This window comes from Lactuca saligna, chromosome 3 (assembly GCF_052625555.1).
Source record: "Lactuca saligna cultivar CGN05327 chromosome 3, ASM5262555v1, whole genome shotgun sequence".
Taxonomy (NCBI): Eukaryota; Viridiplantae; Streptophyta; class Magnoliopsida; order Asterales; family Asteraceae; genus Lactuca; species Lactuca saligna.
In genome coordinates, this window is record NC_136419.1 from 28,865,125 (window position 1) to 28,877,457 (window position 12,333).

General features: G+C 34.7%; 2 protein-coding genes across 4 annotated transcripts; one reads left to right on the top strand and one right to left on the bottom strand.

The window, feature by feature from the left end:
- Window positions 1-1,081: 1,081 nt before the first annotated feature.
- LOC145034938 (agamous-like MADS-box protein AGL9 homolog) lies at window positions 1,082-6,793 on the bottom strand. 3 transcript variants are annotated; one of them, XM_078983506.1, is made up of 8 exons: window positions 6,414-6,793; window positions 4,868-4,946; window positions 2,368-2,435; window positions 2,154-2,253; window positions 1,993-2,034; window positions 1,856-1,897; window positions 1,600-1,751; window positions 1,082-1,340 (listed from the first exon to the last, which is right to left on the bottom strand). In XM_078983506.1, exons 1-8 carry the CDS (start codon window positions 6,596-6,598, stop codon window positions 1,259-1,261), a joined length of 750 nt encoding a protein of 249 aa, XP_078839632.1. In that variant the 5' UTR covers window positions 6,599-6,793; the 3' UTR covers window positions 1,082-1,258. The 3 variants fall into 3 exon arrangements, with proteins under 3 accessions (XP_078839632.1, XP_078839631.1, XP_078839633.1); XM_078983505.1 differs by having other exon boundaries at window positions 4,868-4,949; XM_078983507.1 differs by lacking the exon at window positions 6,414-6,793 and adding an exon at window positions 6,022-6,040 and having other exon boundaries at window positions 4,868-4,949.
- LOC145037923 (AP2/B3 transcription factor family protein) lies at window positions 3,624-4,589 on the top strand. The gene has a single exon (XM_078986681.1). The coding sequence runs from the start codon at window positions 3,624-3,626 to the stop codon at window positions 4,587-4,589; it is 966 nt and encodes a 321-aa protein (XP_078842807.1).
- Window positions 6,794-12,333: the final 5,540 nt, after the last annotated feature.

Here is a 12,333-nt window from a genome sequence, read left to right on the forward strand (position 1 = left end):
TTGGTTAATGACAATGCACCACTTAATTATATTTTTTGTTACTCCTTTACCAGTTTTATGTTTTGTTAGTCCTTTACCACCTTCAAAATGACATTACAAATATCAAATGAAATTCTAATTTTAAACCAACTTCAAATTAACACTACGCCATAAAGTATAACAAAACCTCATCATGCTTCAAGACCAACATTTATGTTATAACAAACCAATGCCATTACAATCCTGCCATTTTATACACACGTATAAAACAAAAAAAACCTAAATAAAGATCAAAAGCAACTTCATCTTCTACGAAGATGCTTCAAGACTATTCGTTGTCGTTAACAATCCAAGGCTTATATCAATGGCCCTACAATAAAACTGTACTTTGATCCTGATTTCGAGCATTGCCAAAAGCTCCTATGTGGGGTTAATTCCATCCACGATGTGAGGAGCATTGTTGGCCTTCCACAATAACAAATTAAACACCATCTTCAATTCGATTTTTTGGAGCTTGTTTGCATATACCAAGGAGAGAGAAATTAAGAGATTGAAGAAGCGTTTAAATGGGTGCTCATAGAGGTGGAAATTAATGTTACCTTGCCATGGAAAGCACATGGACTATTTTATGGAATTCTGTCCCAAATACGTAAATTATCCCAAAGCGCAAGGACCATTTATATAATTTGTTTGTGATATTTTCTCAAACGCCTTATGTTTGTATAGTACAAGTTTAAAGTTTTATCCTTACCATAAATGCACCTTAATTGTGATTAAATATAGTCTTGAATGCTTGAAGGCCATAATATAGATCAACTACAAGACTTTGGCCAAATGATCAAATGCTAAAAGTCGTTGGGCATATATAAAAAGAAATCCAAAAGTTGAATTATCGATCAAGTAATTTATCACAGCCATAATTAGCATTTTATGACGTATACGCTTGCCCTAAAACCAACCAACGTTAAGTATTATATACGACAGCTGTCATAAGTCATAACTGCATGCATGATGAATCTTGTTTGTCTTTTTTTTTTTCTTCCAAAAAACCACGTTATTAAGATAGTGAAACTGTTTTTGACCAACATAAAATTGTCATCAGTTTTCAGAAATATATATATATAGAGAGAGAGATCTTAATTCTGTTGACATAAATTTGTTCCAAATAACTTACAATATATAGCAGTTAACTAATTAAGCACACATGCATGGGATCTTTTTTATGCCCACAAACCCATACCATAATTAATTATTATTATATATATTTAAGTTATTCTTTTTAACATGGCAACCATCCTTGCATGTAATTATTCATACTTGGCCCTGCTCCTCCTCCTGCCGTTAGTGAATCCGTTTGATACCTAAAATTCAATCACAACAAATCGATATGATTGAAAGGTTAATTTCATAAATTGGTGACAAGTTATTTAAACTGTTCAAAAAGCGCTTCAAGAAAATACTACATATAATTTTTTGAAAAAGTTTAATTAAACAGTTAGTTAATCAACCTTTCAATTTACTTGTTAATTATTAAATTAACAAGTAATAAAAGTACCATTAATTAATTAAGTTACATTTTAATAACAAATTTTCAGTTAATGGATTGAACAAGTTGGTTACCCATTTCCGATTTGTAAAGTGGGCCCACAGTCGAGGGGATGAAAGAAGGCTTCATCGTTTTGGTGTTGAGGTTGAGGTTGTCTTTCATAACAGACTTCCTGTTGGGCATGTGGATACCAATGGAGTGAGTTTACTTGATTTCCTTCTATCAGCTGCATGATATACAAAACATTAATATCATTGCATATATAACATATTACATATATATATAGAAAATGAAAATGAGATTACATAACATAGTTATAATATATAATACCCTTTGCTTCAAGGTCCGGTTTGCTTCATTTAACGCATGCTCCTACATTATATAATGAACAAGTACTACATATATAAGAAAAAAGAAAATTGGAATTATTTTATATAAAGTTTCGAGATTGTTCTATAACTTGTTACCTTCTTTTGAAGATCTGAAAGTGTGTCCAACATGAGCTGTGTCTGTGCCACAGATATAGATGTACAGAATAATTATTTAATTTAATTTGACATTGATATATGATATCGATAATATATAATTTAATTTAATATGTTGAAAAATATATATAAAAATACAATACCCGGGCTGATCGGATATGCTTGAGTGATGTATCGAGCTGTTTTTCTAGCGATTCAAGCTCCTTGCAGTTTAAAGGCCCAAGATCTTCACCCAGAAGATTCCTAGGGTAGGTACGTACGTTCATAACAACCATATTAATTAAATAACATTTATTAATAAAAAAAAGAGAAAACTTGTACAAAATAAGTAAATATATTGGCTCTTTTTTTGTTTACCTTTGGGAACGTTGTAGGGCTTCATAGCGTGTCTTAAGTTTTAAATACTCCTGTTGACTACTTAGTTCCTACAGCCATGAGAAACGAAGTCGTATTATGTATATATATGCATGTCTGTTATATAGTTATTATTTATTAATATTTATTAATATAAATCGAAGTTTTATGTTGAAAGTTGAAACCCTAATTGTTAGACAAACTAATTTTTAATTTGATTTGGCCGGAATTTCCTCCTTTTTTTAATCTATTAATAATTAGTATTGTACGCGAGGTGGATAAAACGCGTCAACTCGGGTTAATTTAGGTAAATTGTTGATTGAAAAATAAGAACCATAAATAAGTAAATGAATTAAGGAAAATATACGAAATGTCATGGGTTAGTTATATATCATTTTTTTTTTATGATTTTCATGTTACGATTTGTTAGCTTAGATATATTTCTTTTTTTTTTTGTAATTCAAGAAGATCCTTCACCAAAAAATATAAAAGATTGCTTACGTACAATTTGAGATTAAGGTTTAAAAGCTTACATAGCATATATATGTAAAATAAGCCTATATCTATATTTCTTATAAACAAATATATAGTATATTTTTTGAAAGATTTTATTACGAAATTTGCTTCCTGTTTATACGAGATATTAGTTTTAGAAAATTTTCTTACAAGTGCACGAATTTGTCGGAATGACAAATAATTTCCATAAATCACTCCCTACTTCTTTCATCAATACAATTTCACCTCCTTTTGTATATATACACATATCTTCATGATGAAACGTTTCTACGAAAACTCAAAATCATCTTCTTTCCAGCTTATTCAGATACCAAAGGTTAGCTTCACTTCATAATGGTTTTTCAAATCCAGATTACATGATATATGTTTAAGTTTCTTTTCTTCTTATTAACTTATTTTCACCAAAAAAAATAGAAACACCACATTTTATGATCCATACAGCCTTTAAATCCTCTTCAATGTTGTTAACATGTTCATCTTTCTTACATTGTTTATTAGGTTTTATTATGTTTTGCTTAAAAGAATTTTTTTTTTATATATATAAGAAAACACAGAGAGAGAGAGAGAGAGAGAGAGAGAGAGAGAGAGAGAGAGAGAGAGAGAGAGAGAGAGAGAGAAAGAGAGAGATAAAGTTTATGTTTTACTGATTAGATACAGAAAAATAAAAACTTTATATTAGACTAACATTCTACCAGTTTAATCCAGAATATATACTAGTTCTTAATTATACAAGTTGTGAACAAATGGAGGAGTTTTCTTCTTCGAACCACAGCAGCAATTTGTCGCATACGATGATAAATAATTATGATTATTCACAAAAATACAAAGGGGTGGTCCCACAACAGAATGGAAACTGGGGTGCTCAAATATACGCAAATAATCGACGAATATGGCTTGGAACATTCAAATCTGAAATAGATGCAGCCATGGCTTACGACAGGGCATCTCTCAAGCTAAGAAGCGCAGACGCTCCAAGAAACTTTCCATGGACGAAAATAACCCTCCAAGAGGCAAAGTTCCAAACTCATTACACCATGGAAATAGTTTTAGCTATGATCAAAGATGGAACGTATCAGTCTAAGTTTGACGATTTTTCGAAAATAGAGAAGGAGAATGAGCAGAATAATAATGTTCTATCTCCTAATCAAAAGGGTAATTTCGGGTTTTCATGTAGGGTTCTCTTTCAAAAGGAGTTGACTCCAAGTGATGTGGGTAAGCTTAACAGATTGGTTATACCTAAGAAGTATGCTATTCGTTATTTTCCACACGTGCCTGATAATGAGTCAGAAGGGGGTGGTGGTGTTCATGTTAATGTTAATGATGAGGTGAATCTTTCTTTTTATGATGTTCAGAAAAGATTGTGGAAATTTCGTTATTGTTATTGGAAGAGTAGTCAAAGTTTTGTGTTCACTAGAGGGTGGAATCAGTTTGTGAAGGAGAAGAAGCTAATGGCCAAGGACAGGATTGTCTTTTACTATCATGAGAATCTTCAAGTATCGAATATGGGGTTCTGGGTTATCGACACGTGTTGGTCTAGTAGCAATATTGGAGTAGGTCTGAAACTTGGTGTGGGGGCACTTGAAAATGGTGAATTAAGAAGGGAAACAGAAGAAAGTTTTCAGGATCAAAAGATGGATGATGAAATTATAGAAAGAAGCAGCGTAGAGACCAAAGGATTCAAGCTTTTTGGTGTCCTCATAACTGAATGACAACTTTTTATTTTTATTTTTTATAATGTTTATATGAATCTTTAGTTTAAATAAAAGTTTCTTTTTCTTTGTTATGGTTTACCCATTGAACTTAGATGTATTCTATATTTGATAACCTTTATAGTTCAACTTTGACATTAATTAAAACTTGTGTCGGCTAAAAAAATCTAACCTTTATAAAGACAAGTCTAAAATATATAAATTTATTGAAATGAAAGCTGAAAGTAGGATAGAAAGAAACGCATATATGATTGTTTATAGAAAAAGAGAAAACTCACTAGTGCTTCCCTTGCAGAGACATTTGACTCTGGTGCTCCATAGTTGCATTTTTGATACCTCTCCAGTGTTTTCAGCATGCTGCTAGAAGAATAATTGTAATTAATTACACGTTACAAATACTAAAATAAAGTTTAAACTGTGTATGATAATTAAATGTACAACTGAATGAACATTCAGTTGATTAGTAGCATAATTAAGTAGATGCGTTAGGGTATTTGAGAGATTGAGGACTATGTAATGTTCAACACAAACTCTCGACTTTCATTACTTAACCTTTTATCTTTCTCTCTCACGTGTGATAAAAGGACTTTGTAAAGGTGTTTACAATTACATGTCCTGAAAGAAAAGAATATATGCATCCTTTCAAGCTTTTCCCCTAAAGTCGCCATTGATTGAGCTAATTGAACTTTTGAGGATCAAAACCAATTTGCAGCCTACAGATTTTATTATTAAGATTGGAGAAACAATCCAAGAAGGAGTGAATCTTGTGTAATTCATTGGAATAACTACTGATTGGAATTAAAATTGTCAACTCTAGGATTCAATGAGAAAATCCTAACTACTGCTGCAAAATTACCAGCGACCATTTGCATTTATTTTCTCTAGAACAGAAGTTATGCACAAAGAGAGGCAACAAATAATTTAACATGATCTATAATCTGCTTGCTGGATTTCATAATATTAGTGTTGCTGAAAGAAGTTATCTACCAGCTTCGTATCCATGAATTTCTGTAGATCAGAAGTTTGTGTAATTCTTCTGGTAATAGAAAACTGAATATAGAAAATCAAAGTTATAAAATGAAAACTCCTTGGAAAACCTATAAGGCGAAACTGAAAAGAAGTGAGAGAAAAAAGAAAAAGAATCAACTGTGACCAAAGAAACCCTAGAGATGGAAACATATCTGAAATGAGAGAATTCCTCAACTATGAGATGTTAGATCTCAGGAAGTAACTACATAATTAGATGAGGTTGAAAGGTTTAGAACACATGAGAATTTGAATTGAATATTTATATAACAAATTAAGGCGAAGCAAAAGGAAACATAACGAAAGGAGGAGAGAGAAAATATTCTGCCATGAAATGAAAACTCATGACAAATTCTTTTTGAAGTTTTGTACAATTTTTCATGAACAAAAAAATCAAATTACTCACTTCTGAAAAAATCGAGTCGTAGAGGAAGCTAGAAAAGGTTAAGGAACTCGTGATCGAAACAAAAGAACAGAAATGGCGATGCATTTATATAGAAATGGTGAGAGAGAGAGTAAGAAAAGAGAAATCTTCTTTTCATGGCTTTCCACTCGCAGATCTATCAAAAAAACAAGCTACAAGTTCCATAAACGCCGAGACATTCACGAAAACTGCAAACTTGATACACGAAAAACAAATTCGCTTTTTCATAGCACTTGAGATCGATCCATTCCCGTCCAAGCTGCTTGCTTAGATCTAAAGCAGATTCGAATAGAAGATACAAAAAATGTGATTCCGTTTCCGTACTCCATCGATACATAAAAAAATCAGTACATATATCCATATATATGTTATACCTTGAGCTGCTACAAAACTCATAGAGCTTTCCCCTGTTGGAGAAGATGATCAAAGCAACCTCAGCATCACAGAGAACGGAAAGCTCGTAAGCCTTTTTCAACAGTCCATTTCTGCGCTTTGCGAAGGTGACTTGCCTGTTGATTTTGTTCTCTATCCTCTTCAATTCCACCCTCCCTCTCCCCATTCTCACAATCACTGAATCTATCACCAAAAGAACACAAAGATTCAGAGGTGACACAATCTCTCTCTTTCGTTTCTAGCTTCTCTCTTACCTTCTATCACTCCTTATACACGCTTTCTTTTACACATACACTTATCAACTTTTAATTTAATGGAAACCAGTGCGTTATTTACTATTTATCGTACACAACTGCAATCTAAACATTCTTAATCATTATATCTGATTTTAGTATAACTTTTTTTTATATATATTATGATTTTATAATTTATAATGTGTTGCTAGTTTCAACATATATATTGCGTTTTATTTTAAAAATATATATTATAAGACAATAATATCATCGAAAGTTATAAATACTAATTTGAAAATGAAACTTTTACACAAATAAATCATCATATATAAAACTTTTTGGTCATGGTTGAGAGGTACGACGGGATAATTATGGTACAACTATATGGACTCGTATGGTTGAGAAAGCGTTATTTTTAGAAAATAATAATTACTTGTTGATAAATGAAGCGAAATCACTTAAATTGTGGATGTAATGTTTTGCAACATTGCTTTGTGGAATTTGGCCAAGGATTTTTGAGATTTCCCATTACATTATCTTTTAAGGGCTTGGCATAGTTATATTTACATATAGAATCCTTTATTCGAACATCAATTGCAGCCCACGTATGAAATACCAATTCCATTAATTTTATCATTATGTTTCCACTTTTATGGCAAATTTATGATTATACTTGCTCAAATAAATAAAAATATTAACATAAGTTATGTAGAATATATGACTTTAACAATAACAAGAATACCTAAGGTCGTGTTTGGTGAGGCCGATTCAATCATATGTGTTTTGTTGTTGGATAAAAGATTGATGGATTTAATGTAGAAGTAATTTAAATTATTTTATGCTTTATTATTAAAATGATCAATTATCTTTGTAATTTGTGGATATTTTTAACCACATGTAATATGAAAAAACAAACCAAACTAGCAAGACACTAGACCGAGGAGGAACAAATGTTAAAAAAAAAAAAAAACAAACAAAAATAAAAAAAATCAAAGCTACACCACTTAAACCAATCTACATTGTGCATTCTCACACAATAACTAACCCATTTAAAAGTGTTAATCACAATGTCGTCCGCCATCTTCAAATGAGCAATCCAAAACTTAGTGAGAACCACGACATTCCTTGACTTCCAAATCCACCACTACATTGCCTAAGAAAGAGTCGACTTCCACAAAAGTAACTTATTTCCTCCGCTCATACTTTTTTTATTTGTTGATTGATAAATATAAATATGTTAGCAAAAAGCTAGGAGAGAGCAATTACAAAAGAATAGTCAAAATAGGGTTTAAAAGTCATGAGAACTAACATAACTTTTTTATTTCTATACACAAACCAATTATAAGAATAATCAACCAAAATATGGGTTAAAATATTCTATCTACCACATCCTCCCAATTCAAAGGACAATTGAAATAGAATCTAGACCACAAGCAAAACTAACCTTATATCGAGAAAACAAAATCACACTCAAAGAAGACATCATCCATCCAATCATCACTCGAACCATAAAATTAACAAAGGGAAGAAGCAACTATAATACATCTACGAACCATAATACACACAAGAGGAATAGGATTCTTTAGAAGTCGGCAAATAAAAACAATTTATCTTCAATGACACCCACTTCACCATGTAACGTTCTAAAAATTATAGAGAAATTTTTTGTTCATAAAATAGATTAACCAATTAAAACATTTATTTCAAAAATCATTGAGTAACATTTGTTTAATTGAAACCATACATTATCAGAGTTAAGTTTACAAAATCATAGAAACAGATATCTTTGATGTGTGTATATAGTCTTACTGAGCTCTTCTTACAAACAACCTGCAAAACATTTTTTCCACAACTATAAGCATAAAACTTAGTAAGTTCCCCAGTATACCATATATTCCACTATACATAAAATGAATACAAGCAAAGCCTTTATCTCTAGCATCGAACAATCAAATCTCTTATCCATATACATATATAATACATAAAGTATAGAGTCTATATCAATCTCAATTGAATGTTGTAACATCCCAAAAATCAAGGAAATATTTTCATTTTCCAAAAACAACCAAAAACCATAAATGTTTACAAACATAGTTTCCAATGTGTCAAAGTCACGAATCCGAGTGTCCCAAAAATCAAATCTCTTAAAAACCGAAGGATGTGTTCGATCAAGCCTTCGTCTTGCCTCGATCATCGAAGTACATGAAACATAAAACTTAAATTATAAGCCAAAGCTCAGCGAGTTCTCCCAAAGTACCACAGACAACCAAACAAATATATGTATTACATGCTGGGTCCACAACCTCCTAGTTGGATTACCCTGACCCACAACCTCTAGGTTGGATTGCCCTGGCCCACAACCTCCAGGTTGGATTACCCCGTACACACGACATGCGCAAGGTTACGCATGACGTACACACTGATGTTCTTTTTCTTTATTAAGAGCTTAATGCGTTAATCTCTTACGTTCTAATTGTAGATCTAAGGCAAAAATATCATGGAGAGTCATAAATTTCCAACTTTATGACTTTACATGCTCACTAAGTGCTTAATACCAACATTCTTAACTTCTTAACACCTAAAGACCTTCTAGAGCATGCATAGGGAAGAACTAAGCTTCAAGATCTTATTTTTATACTCAAGACCCCTCATTAGGTCTGAAAGGATGAGTTATTTGGTTAACAGCATGCCATGCTCAAGAATCACAAAGGTTGGGACCAAAAATGCCCTAAATGTAGGAATAACTAGATCCATAAGAAAAGATGATCAAGCTAGGAGCTTTTTACCTCTAGGATGTTGCTAGCAAGGTAAGAATCCCATATCCAAACTCCTACCAAGCTCTAATGTCTTTCTACCACCTTCTTCTTCTTCAAGAACACCACCAAAACACACAAATAAGCTCAAGATCCACTCTTCACACCTATGGTTAGCTAGAAGGACACTTTTTAGTTGGATGCTGATGAGGATGAAGGTCTTGGGGGCCATAAAGAGGTTTATATAGGGTGCAAACCCTCAAAACTAGGGTTTTGGTCTGAACAGCATATGCGCTGCGTACCTGATGAGTACGTTGGGCGTACGCGTGTGAGACATGCTTCCTCATGCATGAGTACGCCATATGTACACCTGAGTACACACGACGTACATACCAAAAATGTCAATCTTTGAAGATTTTAGGGTTAACAATGAACCTTCTTGGAGCGGGTGTTACAATTCTCCCCCACTTGAACTAGACTTCGTCCTCAAAGTCTGATGCTTTGGATAACTCGGGATAATGCTCCCGTATCTCCGCCTCTGGTTCCCAAGTCCAGTTGGAGCCTTTTTACAATGTTTCCACTGAACCTTTACCAAAGGTATCTCCTTGTTGTGTAGAACCTTAATCTTTTTCTCCATTACAACTACCGGCCTCTCAACATAATTCAAGCACTTATCGACATGATTATCATCCAATGGGACCACTACCTTTTTGTCCAACACACACTTTTCCAACTACGAAACATGGAAAGTTGTGTGGATCTAACTGAGCTCACTCACCAAATCCAACCAGTAGGCTACCTTGCCTACCCTGGCGATCACATGGAACAGTTCAATATACCAGGGTCCAATTTCCCCCTATTCTTGAAGTATATCACACCCTTCTAGGGTGATACCTTTAGTAGCACCATATTGCCGACCTGAAACTCCAACTCTGATCGATACCGATTAGTATAGCTCTTCTGTTGACTCTAAGTTTTCTGCAATCTCTGGCTGATCTGTTGGATGAGCTCTATGGTCTGGAGGACTACCTCAGTCCTTCCCATGACTCTATGATCAACATCCTCCCAACTAACTGGGGTATGAAATCTCCGACCATATAGAAGCTCGAAGGGCAGTACACCAATGGTGGAGTGATAACTGTTGTTATAAGAAAACTCTACACGAGGTAGGTAGGAATCCCAACTCCCACCAAAATCTATGACACAAGCCCGCAACATATCCTCAACTCTCTAGATTGTTTGGTTACTGTGGCCTTCAGTTTGTAGATGATAAGCAGTGTTGAAATGTAGCCTCATACCCAGTTCCTCGTGAAACTTTTGCTAGAATCGTGAAGTGAACCAAACATCTTGATCTGATACGATGGAAACTAGAACCCCATGATGAGCAACGATCTATCTAACATACACATAAGCTAATTTCTCGGCCGAGAAGCTCTCACAGATGGCCAAAAAGTGGGCGCTCTTAGTCAATCGATCCATGATGACCCACATAACATCAAAACCCTTGGCAATCCTTGGTAGTTTGGTGATAAAATCCATGGTGATTTGTTCCCACTTCCACATGGGAACTTCCAAAGGCTGCAGCTTGCCATGCAACATTTGGTGCTCGACCTTGACCATCCTACAAGTCAAGCATCTCTTAACATACCAAGCTATCTCCCTCTTCATACATGACCACCAGTAACTTAGTCTCAGATCCTGATACATCTTGGTGGTTCTTATGTGTATCGAAATGCGAGACTTATGTGCCTCCACCAAAACTGTTTGTTAGACCCCGCCAGAAATTGGAACCGGTACCCGACCACACCGGGTCAACAATCCCCGACTATCAATGACAAATCTATCGAACTCTCCCCTGATCCTCTCTTTTTTCCAATTCTTTTCCTTGAATCCTTTTGCCCGTGCCCATCTAATCAAATCCTCATACACATACCCCCAGCTGAAGATCCAACCGACTTGCGGCTCAAAGCATCCGCAACCACGTTCTCTTTACCCGGATGGTAAAGGATCTCATAGTCAAAATCCTTGACCAAGTGAAGCCCCCTGCGCTTCCTCATGTTCAGGTTAGGCTAGTCATGAGATACCTTAAACTCTTGTGATATGTGTAGACGGTACACCAGACCCCATACATATAATATCTCTAAATCTTGAGGGCAAACATTACAGATCTAACTCCAAATCATGAGTAGGATATCATGCCTCATGTGGCTTCAACTATCGAGAAGCATACACAATCACTAGCCCCCTCTACATAAGAACCACCCGAAACTTGTGATTGACGCATCACAAAATACAACAAAATCCTCGACACCCTCCGGGAGGGTCAACACTGGGGCCTCACATAGCCTCTGTCACAGTGCTCAAACACCGTCTGCTGCTTAGAGCCCTAATGGAAATCTACGCCCTTCCTTGTCAGACGAGTAAGGGGTACATTAATCTTGGAGAAATCATGAATAAATCTTCAATAATATCTTGCTAAACCTAAGAAACTCCTGATCTCTGAGGGGGACTCTAGAACCTCCCACTACAACACAGCCTCAATCTTGTCCGGATCACCCAAAATCCTGTTTTAGTTAAAAAGATGCCTCAGGAACTGGACCTCTCATAACCAAAACTTATATTTCGCGAACATGGTATACAACCTTTCTCGGCCTTAATACTCTAAAAAGCTCTCGAAGATGCTCCTCATGTTTCTCTCTGGTCTTGGAATACAACAATATATCATCAATAAAAACAATAACTGATCGATCGAGCATCGGCCTGCATACCCGATTCATCAAGTCCATAAACACCGCAGGCGCATTGGTGATCCCATATGGAATCACCACAAACTCGTAATGACCATAACAAGTCCGAAACACGGTCTTCTCCACGTTCTCCTTTCTAACCCTTACCTAATGATACCCCAACCTCAG

What these genes read in the sequence shown, in the direction of transcription:
- LOC145037923 (XM_078986681.1), top strand. Translation starts at nt 3,624, where the DNA reads ATGGAGGAGTTTTCTTCTTCGAACCACAGCAGCAATTTGTCGCATACG.
- LOC145034938 (XM_078983505.1), bottom strand. Translation starts at nt 6,598, where the DNA reads ATGGGGAGAGGGAGGGTGGAATTGAAGAGGATAGAGAACAAAATCAAC. An exon ending in TCTCTGCAAGGGAAGCACTA is followed by an intron (nt 2,436 to 4,867) that starts GTGAGTTTTCTC and finishes TCATGGCTGTAG; the next exon opens with GAACTAAGTAGTCAACAGGA. An exon ending in TTTCAGATCTTCAAAAGAAG is followed by an intron (nt 1,898 to 1,992) that starts GTAACAAGTTAT and finishes TATATAATGTAG; the next exon opens with GAGCATGCGTTAAATGAAGC.